General features: G+C 43.3%; 1 protein-coding gene across 1 annotated transcript in view; it reads left to right on the top strand.

Moving 5' to 3' along the window:
- The window catches only part of MED13 (mediator complex subunit 13), a 99,438-nt gene extending 84,323 nt beyond the window's left edge, over positions 1 to 15,115 (top strand). The window contains exons 17-30 of the mRNA XM_033172462.1: positions 118 to 285; positions 1,454 to 1,677; positions 4,354 to 4,543; positions 5,667 to 6,114; positions 7,240 to 7,456; positions 9,283 to 9,474; positions 9,607 to 9,830; positions 10,282 to 10,424; positions 11,146 to 11,304; positions 11,397 to 11,585; positions 12,346 to 12,497; positions 13,202 to 13,375; positions 13,765 to 13,865; positions 14,528 to 15,115. Of these exons, the coding sequence (XP_033028353.1) occupies positions 118 to 285; positions 1,454 to 1,677; positions 4,354 to 4,543; positions 5,667 to 6,114; positions 7,240 to 7,456; positions 9,283 to 9,474; positions 9,607 to 9,830; positions 10,282 to 10,424; positions 11,146 to 11,304; positions 11,397 to 11,585; positions 12,346 to 12,497; positions 13,202 to 13,375; positions 13,765 to 13,865; positions 14,528 to 14,660 (2,714 nt within the window). The 3' untranslated portion in view covers positions 14,661 to 15,115. The remainder of the gene's footprint in view (positions 1 to 117; positions 286 to 1,453; positions 1,678 to 4,353; positions 4,544 to 5,666; positions 6,115 to 7,239; positions 7,457 to 9,282; positions 9,475 to 9,606; positions 9,831 to 10,281; positions 10,425 to 11,145; positions 11,305 to 11,396; positions 11,586 to 12,345; positions 12,498 to 13,201; positions 13,376 to 13,764; positions 13,866 to 14,527) is intronic.
- The last annotated feature ends 6,192 nt before the right edge of the window (positions 15,116 to 21,307 follow it).

Here is a 21,307-nt window from a genome sequence, read left to right as displayed (position 1 = left end):
ATAACTTCATGCATTTAATGTACAACACCTGGAGCTTAGAAATGTGTTGTTGATATGTATAGATCATGACTAGGACACTACTTTGCAACCTCTTTGAACTAACTTTGGTTGTTTCAGTTGGAGACGTGAGCATGCAATGTTCTCAGGACATCCTTCGCATGCTGCTCTCACTTCAGCCTGTCCTCCAAGATGCAATTCAGAAAAAACGAACTGTTCGCTCTTGGGGAGTGCAGGGTCCTCTCACGTGGCAGCAGTTTCACAAAATGGCTGGCCGAGGCACTTACGGTAAATGCTGTCCACAGATCAGTTTCTTTCATTTGTGTGTCTGTGTGGTGGGTCATTTTTAAACTTTCCTACCCTTTCCTAGTGCATGGGCGGGGGGAAATTCAGGGAGTAGTAGTATGTTGAAATGTCAGTTTATGCTCTGTGGTTTGGGGAGGTTATGATGCACTCTTCTTTGGGTTGAATTTTGGTCACGAGCTGTTTAGTTTGGAACTCATGATAGGCTGGAAGGATAGGAGAGTATGAAGGAACATTTATAAAGATGCTAGACCCCTCAACACCAGAAGACTTTAAAGTTGTATCCTATCCTCCCAGTACAATATAATCAACCATACAGCCTCCATCCAGATGTTGTACCCAAACTATGGTTTGGCTATGAGCTGTACATTGTGGGCTTGTGTATTCTGTCCCCCCCTTCCGTGTTTCCAAATAAGAAGAAACTCCTAGGTAGAAGTGGATTTCCATTTCAGATTTGGAAGAAAAGTATGGTTACACCCAGCTTGCCCAGGTAGGGCATCATGGGCAATTATGATTAAGGAAAACTTCTAAGTAAAGGAAGGAATTGGTGTATAGAAGGGAAGGATGTGGGGTGTGTGAACCCATAGTATATTCCTGATTGTGCTATGGCAGTGATGAGCTACAGAGTCTTACTGTGAATCTTTGTAAGTCCCTCATTAGATCATTTTGTTCCTATCGAGGCCTTCATGAGTTCTCCCAAGATGTAGGAAGCAAACTTTGGTCCTTCAGCCCAGTACTTTGGATTTGTTTGTATGAGGGAAGCCACACTTGCTGCTTGATTTGTTTACATGCCAGCCCCCAATTTTGCACTGCAAATGTTTGGAGAGTATTTTACAGATCACTACTTAAGACCTCCAGCTTTAGACTAATTTTGCAGGATTTTGCATATTGGTATCTTTGTTTAACTCCGTGGACTTCCAGCTTTTGTTTTCAGGGAACAAAGTAGTAAAAAAGGCAGATCGGATGAGACAGAATGGACCAATTCTGTTTTGATGGCAGTACTAGGAGTAGCTTGAGAATTAACTTGCTCCAGAAGACATCTGGCATCTCATTTTTCTCTTGGCAGTTGCTTCCGTTGAATCTGGAAGGGGGTACACAGTTGCATTCCAGTTCCATTCTAATATATGAAAAAAATGTCCCTTTCCTTGTCCAGGAACAGATGAGTCTCCAGAACCACTGCCCATTCCAACTTTTTTGTTGGGATACGATTACGACTTCCTGGTGCTGTCCCCATTTGCCTTACCATACTGGGAGAGGCTGATGTTGGAACCCTATGGATCTCAAAGAGACATTGCTTACGTTGTGGTGTGTCCAGAGAACGAAGCGCTGCTGAACGGAGCAAAGACCTTCTTTCGGGATCTCACAGCAATATATGAGGTAAGGGAATATGAGAAGGAGGGCCTGCATGGAGTGCTCCAGAAGGAACCCACCCCCCCCCCCCGCCATTAATGGTGCCATTTATCAACTTTGCATTCCAGCTGACACTTAAAACCTCCTGCAGGCCTTATCTCAACAAATCAGCTAAAATGGATGGTAGAAAGAGATAAAAGGCTCATCTCCTTTTAGCAGGGCTTCATTTAAGTAGCAGTTTCCTTATCATGCAGATGCCATCAAGTGGTTAAATTATGTACTGCCCTCCTGCATTTAAGGCTACAAACATTGTTAACTCCAGGTTACTGAATCTTCCCTGTGCTCCTCTGCAAGGTGCTGCCTGGGCATTATTCCAAGGCATTGCCAGTCTTCCCCTGCATTTAACAGAAGCCAAAGAAAAGAGGATGTCGGTATACTTGAATCCGTTGAATCTCTGATCAGCAACTAGCTTTATGGCAAGGCTGCTCTGAATACTCCGGCAAGCCACAATTACTTTATGTGAGCGTGCACATACACACCCACACCCACACCCGGCCCAGCTCAAGGATTTATAATGTTTTTAAAAAGAGCTTACTTAATGTAACAGGGTAGCCACGCTGTATTTTTCGACTAAATCTTGTTAGGGTAAGAGGGTGGCCTTTTGACACCCAAAATATGTATTTCCAGAGCCAACCCTATTCCGGCGATTGTAATAGCTGTTTTTTAATTTTAAGTTGTTGTAACCCACCCCAAGGCCTGCTGGTGAAGGGCAGGCAATAAATGTAATAATAGCAAGAATAATTGTTAAAATGAGTATGTGCTGCCACATTGATGCTTTCAGGAAAGAAGAATAGTACTAGTCTGTCTCTCCTCATCCCAGATTATTATTAAGGTGTTTTGCAAAAACCAGGCCATTACTTTGCAGAGCAGAAAAGAAAAGAAATAAAATCCCATTAAAAAAGCAAAAAAGATCCAGTCAGCGTGGGTAGGAGTAGTTCTCTCTTTCACTGGCGGTTCTGTAGCAGATTTGAAACATTTGCTGAAAGCATGGCCACTTTCAAAAGGAGACTCCAGGGTCAAGCCTGCTGAGTTGAAATACATTGGCAGATTTCACACCATTCAACTTGGGCTCAATAGAGGGTAGGAGCAGCTCTATCACTTCTTTTGGTGTGTGTTTTCATCTTCGATTGCCAATTCCTTACCAGTTGTAACTTAGTCACACCTGCACTGATTGGATCATTCATTCTTTTGATTTAGTCTTGTTTTATATTGATATGCAGCTCCTGAAAGGATCATGCTTTTTTTTATTATTCATTTAGAATACTAGGTCTTCTGACTTAATTTTGTGACAACTCTCCCCTCCTTCTGTCTATCTGTAGTTGGGGGCAACTTTGTATGCATCAGGCAAAGTGTGCTCTGGCCCACAAATTTGCTGTTCTTTGGGTACTATGAGGCTACTTTTTAAAAAAATTGTAATCCACTGTTTTTGTGGGTTAACCTTCAACCAAAATGCTTGAGACTATTAAACTTAATGGAGAGTGTGGAATAAACTGTAGGGCAAACATATGGGTACTGAATCATGTCTTTTATAAGAAAAATGTCCAAAACAACAGTCTTTTGATTTTGCTGCAGCCTTCTAACATGGCAGCCTCCCTGGAAGAACAGCAGAGGCATCTTTGTGTGGCAAGCTTCATGACGTTATGCCTTGTAGCTTAATTTATACCATGGGTTGCTAATCTGCAGCACAGGCAGCAGCAGAGAGCTGTGGTACTTATTCCTTAGGTCCAAGTTTATTTGCCTTGGCTGCAAGCCAGAACAAAATTCAAGATGATAAAAAGACATTAAAATAACCTCAATGTGTACAGATTGCAGATTCACACAAGAAACTGGGAAACAATTTTCTCTGTTATGATCTTAACAGAAAACGATGACTGACCTCAGGGGGTCAACTCTGCAGTCTCTTGCATGAGGATCATAGAATTGTAGAGTTGGAAGGAACTCCAAAGGCCATTTAGTCCAACCCCCTGCAGTGCAGGAATCGCAACCATAGGCATAGCCAGCGGGGAGCAGGAAGACAAGCTGCCCCCCTAAATCAAGCAAGTAAATAAAAATACTTAACTAACTGACCAGTCATGTCACAAACAGCTCAGTTCTGCCCCCCCCCCCATTAAATCCTGGCTGTGCCCATGATCTCAACTAAAGCATCCATGAAAGATGACCATCCAACCTCTGCTTAAAAACCTCCAAGGAAGGAGAGTCTACAACCTCCTGAGGGAGACCGTTCCACTGTTGGAACAGCTTGAAAGTTCTGGGGGAGATTCGACAGCTGCATCAGAGCAAAAAGCTGCAGTGTTTAGTTGAAGCTCTTTGCTGTTATTTGTCAACAAAGATTCCAGTTTTGGGCACTTTTGGGACAGGAGCAGTGAATGCCATCAATCTGGAAAAGGCATACCAACCGATCTGGGTACTGTTGCTTACTTTCTGGAGGCAAAACTACATTGAGATTTATTGTCTTCTACACTATGTGCAAAATTAATAAAGAGCATTAAAAAAAAAAAAACGCATTGAGGTGCTGTGGGCTTCGTGGTGTTCTGCCCAGTGCATTAAAGCGACACTGTCCCATATGTTAGACTTGCGGTCCACTTGTCAAAATATTTGTCCACTCACCATGTTTAGTTCCTGCTTCTTCTTCTTCTTTTGCAGTCCTGCAGGCTTGGCCAGCATCGACCCATCTGTAAACTGTTGCCTGATGGGATCATGAGAGTCGGATCTGCTGCTTCAACCAAACTTTCTGAGAAGTCTGTCGCTGAGTGGTTCTCCCAGGCAGCTCACGCCAACAGTGAATCGTTTTCTAGACTCAAACTGTATGCCCAAGTCTGCAGATATGATTTGGGTACGTTCTCCCCACAACCTTCCCCTAAAGCAAGGATAGCTGACATCGTGCCGTCCAGGTGTTGTTTGACTCACCTCCCATCAATTGTAGTCCACATAGCTGCTGGTCAGGGATATTGGGAGTTATAGTCCAACGACATCTGGAGAGCCCTAGGTTGGCTATCCCTGCCCTAAAGCTGTCACTTGTAAAAATATTTTCACTGTGGTTATACAATACATATGTGGTTGGAACAGAGTTGCTGATGAGATGCTGGCATGCAAAAAATGCAGTTCCCATGCTTGAAGTTGCCCATAATTCAGATCTGGTACAGTGCAAGTTGTCCATGTTCCTTGACCCATATGGTTTGCATATTAGCGGTGGGTTGCTAAATCAGGCAGAGAAAACAACGTTTTCTTCTAGGGTTCAGAATGTTCTGTGCAGCTACAGGGGTTGGAAATCTAATTTGATCTTGTTAGTCCAAAGTTACATTAAGTGAACCAAAAGTAGTTGTTGGGACTTTCAGCCAACCATATTTCAGGAGCCAAAAACATGAAGCAGTCTCCTTGGCATCTGACACTAACTTTCTACTCTTGGGGAACTCTTTCCACATCTATTTCTTTCTTTACTCCACCCCAAACCCTCCAGCACCCAGACCTATGCCAAGCATTTTGTGGTCATGTTCAGTGCTATTTTTCTAGAAAAAGAGTGGCCAGAACTCACCATGAATCTTGTTCTCACATAATGGCAATGATGCCCACCTGAGAGGTGCTGGAACTGAGCTCCGGCTGAAAAAAAGCCCTGGTCATCTTTGTGGATGCAAAGTCAGTTTGTGGGCACTGCTGAGTTTTGACAGGTGTTCTGTCTGAACTGAGAATTCAACCTAGAAAACCCTTGGCGCTCTGGTGCACTTTTGTGTTTTAGAGGAAGATTGGTAGACTGCGTTTTGTTTGGCTGTAAATCATTTTGGCTTATCCTGGACAAGATAAAGCGAATAGGTTTCTCTTCTTTTCCCCCTGTCTAGTAAACTGTGAAGGACCTACAGTCTGGCAGGTTCTCTTATCTAAATGAATATGATGCTCTGTCAAGTTTCATTAACACAGAAGCAGAAGGTTTGGTTAATTTCTTCTCCTTTTTCTGTTTTAAGGTCCTTACCTTGCTACACAGCCATTGGACAATTCCTTGCTTTCTCAGTCCAGCCTAGTTCCTCCCACCAGCCATCCTACATCTGTCCCGCCTCAGGTTGCAGGCAGCTCTACTCCATCATCCACCCCTTCGTCTGCTCCCAGTAATGCTGTCCCAATGAACTCAAACAGTGCCATCACCTCTGCCACTACCACGGCCAGTTCCACCATGACCACGACTGCCACTTCATCTTCCTCTTCCAGTTCAGCCGGTGGGATTTCAGCGAACAAACCATCATCCTTTCCACCTTTTGGCAGCATGAACAACACTACTCCTTCCTCCCTCTCCACGCAGTCTGCAACAGTCCAGAATGGGCAGGCGGGGACGCAGCAGCAACAGCAGCCATCTGCAGCAATACCGGGGGAAGCCCCATCAGTCCCTCCGCAGCCGCACTCAGAAGTTTCAGAGAGGTAGCACGGCAAAGAATGATTTATCTGTTAATGTACTCACTTCCATTTGTATCCTACCTTTCTTCCAAGTTCCTCAAGGTGGCACACAGGGTTCTCCCCCTCATTTTTTTTTTTAATCCTCACAACTACCCTGTGAGGTAGGTTTAGGCTGGGAGATGGTAACTGGCCCAAAGTATCCCGGGTGAGCTTCATAGTTGAATAGATATTTGAACTTGGGTCTCTGAGGTCTCATTCTGACACTCTTGACCTCTGCACCATGCTGGGTTCTTATCCTTAAAGCAAAATGGGGTGATTGGGGACTTTGCTGGAACTTCCCTTCCAAGTAAGATGAGAGAAAATATGCCACCAGTTTGGCATCCCTTTTGCAGGAATCTGATTTCTTGAACAGGTGTCCTTGCTGTCATTAAAACCACACTGTAGAAGTAAGGCAGTTGTCTGAGCTTCAACTTGTAGCTAGCAGCGTTTTGGCCCAAACAGACCAAAGTGTATCCTCCTGTACTGTGACAGTCTCCAATCTCAACCAAGGACTGTACGTGAGCTGCTAAATTTTGAAAGTATCCCAGTGCCTTAGATTGTAAGCTCCTTGGGGCAAGGGCTTGTGCTCTTCTGTTTTGCAAAGTACCACACACACTAATTTTTGCAATGTGGAATTTGCAAAGATTGAATTCCCTAGGCTTCCTTCTACTTCCAGGTCAAGTGTTCCAACTCTTGTTAAATCCAGCAAACTTCTGATCAAAATTGAGGAAATACATTGTAAGTAATTGTGCCAATGGTTACTCATCTCTGAAGGATGCCTGCATTAATTTTTTACCCTTTGGTGCCAGGAGTGCTTAATACCTTTGTGCCCCTTTTGTTAGTGAGTAATGTGTTTGCTGTGCTCTGATAAGCCTGAGATAATGATGGGGAAGGCCTATTAGCTGCATATGCTGCAAAGGTACTGATGGCTCACAAAAGCTGCCAAGACGGCTTCCCCTTAAAATACTGCATAGGGGAGATGGGAGTCTTTCTCTACTGGGTGAAAAGAAGTCAGATAATTTGTGAACACATAACACAGTCTTAACATTTAACGGCCCATACAAGGAAGAAGCTTTCTGTTTCTTATGCCTGCCTGCTTTCTGCTTCCAGCACTATGGACCGTGACAAAGTGGGAGTCCCCACTGATGGCGATTCCCACGCAGTCACCTACCCACCTGCCATCGTAGTTTACATTATTGACCCTTTCTCGTATGAGAAGAAAGAGGAGGGCAACTCCTCCAGCGTGTGGACTCTGGGTCTTCTCCGTTGCTTTCTTGAAATGATCCAAAATCTCCCTCCTAACATCAGAAACATAGTTTCTGTTCAGGTAAGCTGATGCTATGATGTGGGAAGCCAAAGACAGCGTGTTGCTTAAGGTGTGCCCACAGTAGTCCTTGGAAGCCTTGTTCCCTTCTGATGGCTGGACTTACAACCTGCCCTAGCTCTACAGTGGCTTTGGGTGATGCTTTAAGGCAGTGTTTTTCAACCTTTTTGGGCAAAGGCACACTTGTTTCATGAAAAAAATCACGAGGCACACCACCATTAGAAAATGTTAAGAAAATTAACTCTGTGCCTATATTGACTATATATCAAGTAATTCTCTTGAATAGGAATCAAATAAACACAAAGAAAGTATTTTATAATTCTTGGACTTAAGAGCAGGGGTCCCCAAACTAAGACCCGGGGGCCGGATGTGGCCCAATCACCTTCTAAAGGCTGCCTGCGGATGGTCCAGGAATCAGCGTGTTTTTACAGAATTGGAACCTGTCCTTTTATTTAAAATGCATCTCTGGGTTATTTGTGGGGCATAGGAATTTGTTCATATTTTTTTTTTCAAAATATAGTCCAGCCCCAAGTAAGGTCTGAGGGACTCTAGTCTTGTACCTGAGTGACTTTTTGTGACAAAGACATGAGTGGAGAAGCTCCTGAGACATCCTGACATGATATAATTAACTGCCATGCCACACTTGAGAGCCCAGCCAATGTGGTGTTTCCCTTTTTTGTGATGATCTTGTGCTTTGGGAAGTTCAAAGAGGTTGAACCAGCAAGTGCAAAATAAATGCAAAAGGAAACCTACACATCCTAATTATTCATCATTTATTAGCAAAGTGCTCTCACCCAGCTGAAAGGAGCCAGGCTTGATATTTCCTCCAAACAGCAAAAGAATTCTTAATTAATTTATGTAGGTTGGAGATGACTGCACTTTGGGAAACATTTCCCTTGAGAGGTTATAGATGCGGTTTTGCATCCGATTTGGTACTGAATCCTCTCTCTCTCTCCCCGCCCCCCGGCCTCCGTCTCGCGCGCGCCATTTCCAAGCCCCCACCCACGTCCACCGCCAGCTCCCTCCTCATCTCCGGCCCGCTCTTTCCACCCCACCCCACCCCCACCCCCCGCTTCTAAGATGCGCGCGGCGCGCCTACATTGGCCTCGGAACCCCACTTGCGACAAGGCGCGCGCGTCGCGCAGGATCCCTTCAGGGTCACGCCGACGGCCGAGGAAGGCGGGGAACTCCGGCAGGCCAGAGGGCGCTGACGATTGGCCGGCGGGAGGGCGAAGGAGGGAGGGAGGAGCTTTTGAGGCGGCCGGCCCGGCTGCCGCGTCCAGGGCCGTGCAATGCAGTGCAGTGTAGCCTCGGCGCTGCTGGGGCAAGGCGGGCGTCTCTTTTCGGCTCTGTGTACAAACGCGCGGGCTGACCCTGATTGGCTGAAGGAAGGCAACAACAACGGCCGGGATGTTTTTCCCACGGCACACCAGGCAACATCTCGCGGCACACTAGTGTGCCGCGGAACAGTGGTTGAAAAACACTGCTTTAAGGTTCCTAACTCAAATGCTGTTCAGGCCAGAACAGGAGAATTAAATAAATTGTTTTGGCTGCTTAGCTGTTTTTGAAAGTACCAACATGTCATTGATGTTGACCTCATCTTGTGAGCTATACTCTATGATACTATGATCCCACACACATGACTGTGTCCTGGTTTATTATATTGATTTATTATTGGTTGCACAGGATATTGTGATAGGATGTTGCCCAGAGTCAAAACTGGTGCAAATGCTACTTTTTTTTGCCTGCTCTTGTCTTAATGCTTCTATATACTGGTATCAGATTGGGCAGTGTATTCTTACCTTTTTCTGTCTCTCTGACCTTCTTAGCTTGTTCCTTGTCAATATCTGTTACAACCAGTCAAGAATGAAGACAGGCAGATCTACACTCAGCACCTAAAATCGCTGGCATTCTCTGCCTTCACGCAATGCCGGAGGCCACTCCCAACGTCGACCAATGTGAAAACATTAACTGGGTTTGGCCCAGGTTTGGCAATGGAGATGGCGCTCAGGAGTCCAGAAGTAAGTGAGAACCAAAAGTGATGCTGTGTGCATGCGCACAATTCTGTTTCATTTGTTTATATGGGGATCTGCTGCTCCGTGGGACAAGTAATCCTGTGGTTTTAAGTGTTCTGTTTTGTGTGTGTTTTGCAGAGACCAGAGTGTATTAAGCTATATGCCCCTCCTTTCATATTGGCTCCTGTCAAAGATAAACAGACAGAGCTGGGAGAAACCTTTGGAGAGGCTGGGCAGAAATACAATGTGCTTTTCGTGGGCTACTGTCTCTCTCATGATCAAAGGTGGCTTCTTGCATCGTGCACAGATTTATATGGAGAACTATTGGAAACCTGCATTATCAACATTGATGTACCTAACAGGTAAGGGCTGTGGAATTCATAAAGTCATTTCCTGTATTTAGATAAGTTTAGAAAAACCTTCTTTCCTGGAAACCTTTTTATGATTCACTTAATGGTTCATGGATTTTTATGCTGATAGTGTTTTTACTGCATGTTTGAAGGGTGTTTGATTTTACACACACACACACACACACACACACACGTGCCTACTCTTACTTTTTAAAGCTTTTTTAGAATAATCTCATTTTCAAAAACAGGATATAAGTGATTAAATAAAGAGGGAGTAGATGCATTGATTTACTGCTTGGATATTGCACCTTTGGAACATGTACAGAACCTTACCCCCCTCTTGATCCTGGCTGTCAAAATATTGAAGTGTAACAGGGTCTAAATGTACTTTGAGAGCAGTCTTAAAACAGCTGGAAGGTATGTTCATAGATTTGTTTACTAGTGAATCTTTATTTCCCACCAGGGCTCGTAGGAAAAAGGGGTCTGCTCGCAGACTTGGTCTTCAGAAACTCTGGGAATGGTGCCTGGGGCTTGTGCAGATGAGTTCGTTGCCTTGGAGAGTTGTAATAGGACGTCTTGGAAGAATAGGCCACGGGGAACTAAAAGGTAATATGGAAACATCTCTGAAGATATTTGTCACCCATGGAGATGTAGCTTTCTGTGCAAGTTTGTCCCCTCTCTAGCCAAAATGCTTGATATGGAGCAAAAATGGCACATTTAATAATGTACATAACACACACACTCATTTTGGATAGAATATATAAATGTGAATAGGGATGAAGCTCTAGAACTGTGAAGCCCTTATTGCCACAAAAAATTGTCGCAAACAATGCAGGGGTCACAAAATGAATTTTGGGGGAGACTACTCCTTACTCCAGGATCAGTGGTTTGGAGAACAGAGTGGCCCATGAGATCAAAGAATTATATACATATGACAGCAATCTCCTTTTGGGGTGGGGTGTTTATGGCATGGCGAAAGGGGGCTTTCTGTCACCTAAACTGCAACCTATTCAGTTTCAGCAGAGAATTTGGCTTTAGCCCCTGCTGGCAATTTTAACACCCGAAATAGGAAAAGCCTTGTGAACAGTCACTAACTGACGGAAGAAAATAATTTCCAAAGCCGTTTGCTTGCTAGGTAGCTTAGCTTTCTTTTCCTTTCTATTCCACTTGGAAAAGAGGTTGGAATAGCTTAAGAAAGAAGCTTGCATACAGTGGTCCATCCAGTTTTTAATGTACCCATTTTGAGGTCTAAACATGACAGCAGCTAGCCATCATTTACATTTAAAATCATTTCCTTGGTAGCCAACCTCTCTGGTTTCATCTTTAGATTGGAGTTGTTTGCTGAGTCGCCGAAATCTGCAGTCACTTAGCAAGAGGCTGAAAGACATGTGCAGGATGTGTGGCATCTCCACTGCCGATTCTCCCAGCATTCTCAGCGCCTGCTTAGTGGCAGTAGAACCGCAGGGATCCTTTGTCATCATGCCAGGTATTTGTGAAATGCTTCACACTTGTTGCTTCAATGAAAGCAATCATATTGGCCGTACTATTTAGCGAAATCTCTCTCTCTCTTTCTTTAAGATTCTGTATCAACTGGCTCAGTGTTTGGGCGCAGCACCACCCTAAATATGCAGACGTCCCAACTAAACACCCCACAGGATACGTCGTGCACTCATATACTTGTGTTTCCCACGTCTGCATCTGTGCAAGTAGCATCATCAACTTATACCACTGAAACTGGTTTGGATCTGGCCTTTAATACAAACAATGGTGTGTGTTTGTGTGTATGTGTTTGTGTGTCTTCAAATATTTTCATATTAAAAAGTTTTATTGATAGATATGAAAAATGAGGCCTGTAGATGATAGGAATTCAGCCCTCCCAACAAGACACAGATTTCTCTATCTCTAGACCCCAAGTGGGGCTTTCCCCATCCTCCTTGGCACCCATGGCTTCCTTAGCTGACCCCAGTTTCTTAAGCATGCTGATTTCTTAAGCACCCTCCCCCCAGAACACACAGGCCTATCTTTTCCTAGCCATAAGGTTTTTCACTGCAGCCACACCAGCCTTTTGCTTCCTTTCCAGTATGTGCACTGCTGTCCCCCCCCCTTTGACTTGGGCCTTCACCGTCCTCTGTTAGAGTGTTTATGAGCAGCCTGTTAGATCTCGACCCCATGATTACAGAGAACAGGCAAAATGTGCAGCAGCTAGTTGTTTGTGTGCATGTGTGTCTTGGCACGCATATGCAGTGTCGGTCAAAGCAAAGAAAAATAACTGTATAAAATAGATTGAAGCATGAGCTGTCTGGGACCAGCCAAATTTACAATGTCACTGAGTGTATTTCATGGGTGCCCAGGGATCTGAATGCAGCCCTCTGTTTCAAGCCCAGTATTCCAACCGCAATGTCATGCTAGCTGTCAGTAAAGAATTTCTTCATACATTGTGTACTTTCCTTTTTTTATATATAAATCACAGTGATAGCAACTGTCTGTTAACAGACTCGTTGTTGTTGTATTTGTTGCTTTTCTCAAGATGGAGCAGATGGAATGGGGCTCTTTGATTTGTTAGACACTGGAGATCCCGATATTGATCCTGATATTATAAACATCCTCCCTGCATCCCCTACCGGGTCCCCTGTGCACTCACCAAGTTCCCACTTCACCCATGGAGGTGACATGGGCAAGGTAAGGTTTTAAGGCAAGAAACCATATTTAAGAAATCAACCATGTGTTTGCCTCAGTGCTGATCTGGATCGCCAGTGGTTGTCAAGTACCCCCATTTCAATATTGTGGCAACCAAATATAAAAGGAATCCACCCTTGGGGATACGGGGATTCTGCATTCCTCATATCAAAAAGGATATTGTAGAGTTGGAAAGGGGCAAGAAAAGGACAACAAAAAATGATTAGAATGAAGCAACTCCCCTATGAGGCAGAGTTGCAACGTTTCGGGCTTTTTTGTTTTCAAAGCCTGATGTTTTACAACAATTAAGTATGGTGAGAAGAGAGAGAAGATTTTATCTCTCTTTTAACATTAGAACGTGTTACCCAATGCAGCTGAATGGTGGGATATTTAGGGGCATAGTTAATCTGTTTGAATCACTGTTAGAAGATGTGGTGGTGGTCACCACCAGATGGCTTTAAAAGGGGATTTGGCAAATGTCTGAGGGCTTAAGGCTCCTTCCTCCGGGACCAGAGGCAGCCACCCTCTGATTGCCAGTTGTTGAGGATCACGAGCAGCTGTGGCCTACTCTACTCCTGCCCTGCTTGTGTAGGCATGCGGTTGGCTATGGCAGGAAACAGGATTCTGGGCTAGATGGGCCTTTGGTCCAGCAACGCTTTCCTTGTGTTCTCTTTGCCAATTTCCCACCTTCTGTTTTGTTGCCCCAGGGTCAAGGTACAGATCGCTTGCTCTCAACGGAGTCTCACGACGAAGTCACCAACATCCTACAGCAACCGCTGGCCCTTGGTTACTTTGTCTCAACTGCCAAAGCAGGTCCGTTGCCTGACTGGTTTTGGTCGGCGTGTCCTCAAGCACAAAATCAGTGTCCCCTGTTTCTTAAGGTAAGAAACCTTCAGCAAAGTCTGTGAGCTGTGTCTGGGAGGTATGGGGATTGGTGCTGTTGAGAGAGTGCTTCAAAAGACATAGGCTGTGTATCATTATGTAAGTTTCAGGAGAACTTTTCTGGGTGAGTGGGGGAGTAGCAGCAATGTGGGCTTGCCGGCGGGCATTCGGTATCAAAATCCAGAAAAGACTGTATTTTTGTGTATGTGCGTGCGTGCGTGCGTTCAGGGTTATAGAGGCTGGGGGACCTTTACTGTGGGGACACTTGCTGGTGGGAGGGCCTCCCACAGAGCCATGTCCCTATAGAGGAATTATTGTTTGATTATTAGCGCTCTCTCTCTCTCTCTTAAAGCATTGTAACAAACACTTACTGTATGTTCTTTTAAAGGCTTCTCTGCACCTCCATGTGCCTTCAGTGCAATCGGACGAGCTACTTCACAGTAAACACTCCCACCCTCTTGACTCGAATCAAACTTCCGATGTCCTCAGGTATGATCATCAATTGTGTGTGAGAGCATGCAAAATACAGGACTCATTGTTTAAAAGTGCTATTCTGCTATTGTAGCCATGCAGATTGCTACAATCTGCCGGTGGTTCTCTCTTTCTTATACGCTGTACGTTGAATTTATTTTAATATATCCTTCAGCACTGAGAAATTCTCAGGTTGTTTTATGAAGCTCTTCTCATAATTTATCATACTAAAGGACCAAGACCAATAGGGCAGGTAATGTGTGTGTGTATTGTGCAGACACATACATCTTTATATCTCAAAACATAAAAGACCCCCACATTCATTCATTTCACTGGGTCTATTTCTGAATAGGATTTAGTTGAATACAACCTACCTGTGCACACATCTTGTGAGTAGGCCCCTTTAGCTCAAGAAGGCTTCCTTGCACCACCTGGGTTGAGTGAGAATGTGTCCATCCCTTGGCCAGCTTCCAGCCTTCTCATACATGCAGCTCCTCCCTGCTATATACACCTGGTAGCTGGAAGTGAAGCATTTTGATCCTGCCTCTTACTATAAGCTCCTCTGCTAACAGAAATGTGGGTTAATAAATTATCTCCTTGTGACCTGCGCTGAAAAACGGCAAAGCCTTCCCAATAATGACTTCCTGGCTGGTCCTTGTTCCCTTCTTTCCTTCTCCCAGGTTTGTGTTGGAACAGTACAACGCACTTTCCTGGCTAACCTGTGATCCTGCGACCCAGGACCGGCGGTCGTGTCTCCCAGTTCACTTTGTGGTGCTGAATCAGTTGTATAACTTTATCATGAATATGCTGTGATCTTTATCTGAACTGGGCAAGGAGAAGAAAAACACAACAACCAGAGCAACAACAAAAAGGGAAAGGATTATTTCGCTGCAGGACTAAGTTAATTATTCTCTGTGCAAGTCATTTTTTTGTGATTTGAGGGAGGGGAATGTCATTTTTGGTCACTTCCAGCAACTATTTGGTTTTGACTTGCGGTGGGGACTGTATAACCCAGGTGTTTAATTCTCCATCTGCCCCCTGCTTTCGTTGGTGTTTTGCCGATACCAGACTGATTGGAGTGGTGAATTGATCAGTCGAAATGTATTATAACACATCTTTTTAGTAGCAAAGTAACCATTCTCTCTCTCCCCCAACCCCACCCTGTCACAGTATTTGTGAAGAGTATATGAGCCATAGGCCCCAGCCATGTTTAATGAATATTTTAAAAAGTACGAGCATGGAGACAATAAGAAGACAAACGAGGAAGGGGGGAAAAAACAGAATTTGTCGAATGCTTTTGGAACACTGCAATGTTCTTGTATCGGATTATAGTACCTAGTATTCAAAAAAAAAAATGCCTGCATCTCTTATTTATTGTAAGTTTTTAAATGTATAAATTGTCTTATATTTCTTAACCTCTTTTATAAAAAAAAATTTCCTAGAAGGTTTATACTGCCTTCTTGCTTTAAAGCAATTGGTCTAAAAATATATATGTAATCGTCTTAATTGAAAGTTGCGGTAGGTTTGCTTTTAGAGTATTATTTTTTTGTAAGGGGGGGTTTGAGGGTATGGGGACAGTAAAATTTGTATTTGGTCTTGATGTACAGTTTAATGGGGGAATATAGGAGTTGGGGCGGGAGGGATATAAATGTCCATGCCATTGTGTGTGGGAGATTTACAGCTAAGCTGTAGTTGCAGATTATACGTGTACAGTAATGAAGTTCACTGTGTTTATATAAAATCGAAGAGAAAAAAAAGGTACCGGGTCTTACAGCAATTTTATATCACACCTTTGCAGAGTTAACATAATGGCAATATATTAAAAGAAGTGATATTGTTAGGTGGTTTAACTTGTAGTGAGAATTTTAAAAAAGAATAATAATAATATTAATAATAATAATAATAAATTGTTTTAATATTTTTTTGTATTTTTGTTGAGGGCCGAGACTAGTTTTTTCAGGCCTCTTCCCATTTTTCAAGCAAGGAGGGTGTGCTTGCTGCAAGGACCTCCTGCTCTTCCACCTGTGCGTTTTAGCCAAGAGAGAATCTGTGTCACCCGATGAAATCGCGACACTTTCTTCTTCTTCTTCTTCCTTTTAAAAATGCCCTTCCCTTCAATGAAGCTGTGTCACTTTCATCTTCCAAGTATTTTGGGGTTCATCACTAGGACCCCATTCTACCTTCTCCGTGTTTGGATTAAATTACCGGGAAAGTGCAGCCACTGCTACCCTTGCTGTCCTCCTTTTATGGTTTGGAATTTATGCCCAACTTTAGCTAATTTATACATACCACTTAATCATAATAAAAAAAACAATAAGGGAAACCCAATCAGTTTTGATTCTAAGCTTTGATATGCATATGAATTGGAATATGGTGTAAATAGGTTCTCAGTGAATTCTGGTGTTTGAACTTGATTCCACTAATGAGAGAACAACCTCCTTTCTTTTGCTCTCTCTCCTCTTTCCCACTCCCCCTTTCTCAGGCCTCTTGTTCTAATCTTCTTATTGGTTTTGATGCTCTGTAATGGAAGTTTCGGGCTCCCCTTTTGAAATAAACATCCAGGTTCCAGCATGGTAAAACGCCACAGGAGCGGGCATGAAAAAGTCGAGTGAACTGTTCTGCGCCACACCCACCTCCTCTTCCCTTCTGCCTGTGAACCCGCTGGCTTCTTTCGTCTTCCTCCTCCACCCATGTATCCAGTCTTGAGTTGCTTCCTTGCCTTCCTGGAGGCACTGCTTTGATCCCTCCCCTTTTCATACCTGCACGCTGCCGCTTTCAGAATTACTGTGCCCATCCAATTGAAGGTCTTCTGCCGTGCAAGGTTTGCCCTGAGGCTGTGCTTCCATCCACAAATATGGAATCTGGACGTTATTTCGCTTTTTGAGGTTTGGTGAGCAATGGTACAGACTCGTTGAGGAAGCCTTGTTAATGGCAAAGGTCACCAACTTGTCAGGCAAAATGGCTCACGGACCCTGTTTTATAGTGCAGGCCTAACCATGTCTACTCAGAAGTAAGTCCTATTGAATTCAGTGGGGCTTACTCCCAGGTAAAGAGATTAGGATTGCAGCCCTAGTATCCCAAGTGTTCAACCCCCCCCCCCCAATAATACCCAGTTTCTTTCTTTCTAAAGTACCGCAATTGCAAGTATTCAGGATATTTTTGAAATCATGTGAAGTATGTACAACCTACCGTATTTAGACCTGAAAGCATTTCTTTTTCTGTGAACAAACATAACTTTGAATTTCTTATTAGAGTATATCAGTGGTGGCGGCAGCAAGCACTAGTAGCAACTTTTCTTGGTGTGCAACTTAAGTAGATTTGATGAAGATTTCCTGTTCATCTTAAAATTTTACAGAGAGCTGACTGAAAAACCATCTATTTTGTTGCAAGATGAGAGCGATTAACATTTCGATGCCCTAATAATACTATATGATGATGTAAGTGCAGGTATTAAAAAAGATCTGCATCTCTTATCACTGGGGTGAGCTTTTTGAAGAAAAACCTGGCCCCCTAAATTAGGAATTGATATTTAAAGTAAGTACAACATAATCACATACAAATTATAAATATTTGGTCTTGCATTTTACATTTCTGCTGCTTATTGCATTGCATTTTCTCTCTGTGTACACCTGTATTTGATATTCAAGTATCTGTTAACGGCAGATACTCTCCAGATGTTTCCACCTTCCTAAAGAGTGGTGCTAAAATTATTTGCCTAGCTTAAAAGAGCAGAATATGAGTCACCCAGCATTCAGTACTTTCCAAGCCTCATGTGAGTTCAGTTGGAGAGCTTTAAATGTGTGCTTAAACTTCCCCACTTAAACCAGTGGAACTTAAATGCACTTTGGCTGGACCATGACTTTGGGTGTAGCGCTGAGATTGCACAGAAGTCCTCAAAACTCCAGAATGCACTGTGTGTTGTTGACTAGGGGGCCAAGTTCATAGTAGGTCCATTTCAGGAAGATCAGGTTGCCCAGAGATTCTTCCATTTACCTGTTCAAATGATCATTGCACGGGGGTGGGACAATTGGCCTTAGGGAATAAGATGCCAGTAGAAATCAGATTTAAATTAATTACCATGGAAGCATCCAAGGGGTGTTGGGGTTAGGGTTAGCTGTTGATGGACCTGTCTGGACTCAAGAAAATGGCAGAGGAAAGAAGTTGAACAGCTGGAAACAGTTTATCGTGAAGAAATCCTCAGCACATTTCAGGTTAAAACTATCAAAGCACAACCCCACATGGCATTATCTTGTACATATGGAAAGGTTATGGAAAGGTTATTTAACTTTATTCTCAGTGAGCTATATTTCTTTCTTATAAGCCACCCAAAGGCTTCTGCCTCCATTTTCTGTTTGTCCCATACAGACTACACAATGCTTTGAGGATTTCTCTGTGAATCCATTTGAAATGCTGAGATTTCTGTGTCATTTTGTTAAGGCTCACAACTGGTGTTCCAGCTTGCAAAACACTAAATAGCAGAATTGCCAAATCACCTTGGTGTAGGACTACCCCGATTTTGGATGCTGCTCAGAGTAGGATGTCTGTCTTACCTTGCAAAAGAAAGCAATACTTGGGTCAGGGTGCCACCTGCCAGAGCTTGCTGAGATCTAAAACACACATTTTCTGTCTCTGTCTCTTTTTCTGTCTCCCCCTCCCTAGACAGAAAAGAGAAAATTCGTTTCGAGCGAAAACATAGAAAGGATTGGAATGTTTTTCAAAAAGGCTAGGAAGTTGAAACACGGGCATCTATTTTTCAATTTGCGGACAGCTTTAAATTGATGAAAGGGCCGAGGTGGGGAAAGCCTTGCAGGCCTCATTGACTTCTTAATTCATTGGTAGTGCTGATTTATCAATTCACAGGGCATGTGCATACTTCACATGGATGGTCAGAAGGCAGCTGAGGTGGTAGCTTTTCTGCAAATCCCTAGCCAGCGTGAGGTATAACTTATGTTCAAATTGCTTGGTTTCCACAGTTGTGGCCTTAGATGCACACCCTTTCCTGCAAGTGTTTCTTAAACCTCTCATCTTACACATCCATCTGTATGGCACAGTTAACTTGCTCCTTTTTTTGTATTTGCCTGCTCTTGGTAACTTATTTTTCAAAGCCCTGCATTATTACAGAAAGCTCACAGGTGTGTTTAATGAAGCATATTTTGTCTTTACTGCAATATCAAAATGTGTCACTGGAAAACATTCAGATTTTGATCCTATTCAAAATGCCCTTGTGCCCTGCAGCTAGCTGTGCACCAGTCCTTTGGCACAGAATATTTTGTTAATTCTTAGCCATGTATGCAGACAGCATTGCTTTGGGCTGCGTTTTCCTTCTTGTCAGCTTGCTTTCTCAATTAGGTCAATTCTGCTATTAGCTGCCCTGACACAAAATAAATATATATTATTAATAATAATAAATTTCTCAAGATGACAAAATGTTATCACCTTTGGAAATAATTTCAGCCTAAGGATCCCAACTCACATATAGAAAATACCCTTTTCTTTGCATCTGTTTCTAAAGGAGTAAAATTTCACTTTGAAAAAGTTAATCCTCAGGGTCAAACTTTTCAGGAAAGTTTTAATGTATAATTAGTAGGTTTTCCAAATAAACTGGATTTGAGAAACCTTGGAAACACTTACTTGCGTTTTAAAAGTTGTGGCATCGTTACTGGACATGTTGGTTTCATAAATGTTCTTTTAAAAAGCTGGGTCACTTTAACAGGGGGAGGAAGAGGAGATTTCTTAAGTTCGTATTCAGCAGTGACATTTAATGGTCCAAGTCTCTCTCTCTCTCTCTCTCTCTCTCTCTTTATTTAACATTATGATAACAAAAAATACAATAAAAATAAGGAACAAACACTATTGTTGCAGAATGCCATGAACACTGAGTTGTACAAATTGTGATTGAGGAAATGGAAAAAGGTTTATACTTTTTAAAAAAAATTCAAATGGAATAAATTATTCATGAAGCCTTCCTTCATTGTGACGTCTCTTTGTTTTTTAAAAACAACTCCATATGACCTTAAAAGTGACAGTTGTCTGTATGGGTTGGTTCCTGAATCAGAACTCCACCCCCCCCCCCTTTCGCATTTTTATCCAATCTTCGTTCCACTAGGCTCAGTCTAGGCAGTATTCATACTTGATCCCTCCCTCACTTTAGCATCACAACTTCCCTATGAGGCAGGTTAGGCTGAGAGAGCTAGCGGCTGGCCCAAAGCCACTCATTGGCCTTTGCAGCCTGAGAGTTGGGATCTCCCTAGTCTTACTTGGACACTCTTAAGCAGGGGTCAGCAAACTTTTTCAGCAGCGGGCCGGTCCACTGTCCCTCAGACCTTGTGGGGGGGGGTGGACTATATTTTGAAAAATAAAAATGGAACAAATTCCTATGCCCCACAAATAACCCAGGGATGCATTTTAAATAAAAGGACACATTCTACTCATGTAAAAACATGCTGATTCCTGGACCATCTGGGGGCCGGATTGAGAAGGCGATTGGGCTGGATCTGGCCCCCAGGCTTTAGTTTGCCTACCCATGCTCTTAAGCAACACACCACACGGACACCATAATACTTGCCACTGGGACCTAGTGACTGTAAGAGAAGCCCTGCTGGATAAGAACAAAGGTCCACCTCTTCCCAGTATCCTGTTCTCACAGTGGCTAACTACATACCTATAGGAATCCCACAAGCAGAACAGAACAAATCAGTTTCATTTGTTGAGACATTGGAAGGAAAAAAGGGGGAAAGGAACACACACGAATAAAAGAGAACCTGCACAAGCAACGCTGACATCAAACCCTACATATATTAAGTAAAACAGAAACATCGTTACCCTGCACTTCTTAAACGCCACCAGGTAAGAAGTAGCCAGCCACACGTGAGATCAGATGGCACGGAATCCAGCTTTGTTCTTTTTAAAAACCCAGAGCCCTTTCCGGTTACATTACAGAGATGTTCCTGAAATGCTTGGTGGAACCTCAGAATCGTAGGTGAAAAAAAATTCCCAAAAGGCAGAGATTCAGTTTTCTTTCCCCCGATTGTAACTAGCAAAAGCAGAACAAAACATTGTTGGACCACATTGTGACTTCTGCATCCTCTCTCTTACGCAAGGTGGGCAGAAGGCAGCCACCACCCTAAACACAAAGGGCTACTCAAAATATTAGTGTGGCAAAGTAGATCATATTTTTAATGTTCAAAACAGCATTTCAGCAGCAATGACTAGAACAGGGATAGGAAACCTTTGGCTGTCCAGATGTTTTTGACCTTCAGTTTCCATCATCCATCCCTGCTCAGTGGCCATGCTGCTTGGGATGGATAGGAACTGAAGGGCAGTAGGTCCACCGTAACTGGGCTAAAATATGCCTTTATTATGTCCATATATAAAGTACTTTTAAGTTCCTGATGGCCTGAATGGAGGACAAAAATATCTGAGCTGCTTTTAGGCTTAGGCACCTACGATCCACTTGGCTC

This window comes from Lacerta agilis, chromosome 15, assembly GCF_009819535.1.
Source record: "Lacerta agilis isolate rLacAgi1 chromosome 15, rLacAgi1.pri, whole genome shotgun sequence".
NCBI classification, from domain to species: Eukaryota; Metazoa; Chordata; class Lepidosauria; order Squamata; family Lacertidae; genus Lacerta; species Lacerta agilis.
The sequence above is the reverse complement of the archived record's forward strand: the minus strand, read 5'-3'. Positions and strand labels throughout refer to the sequence as shown.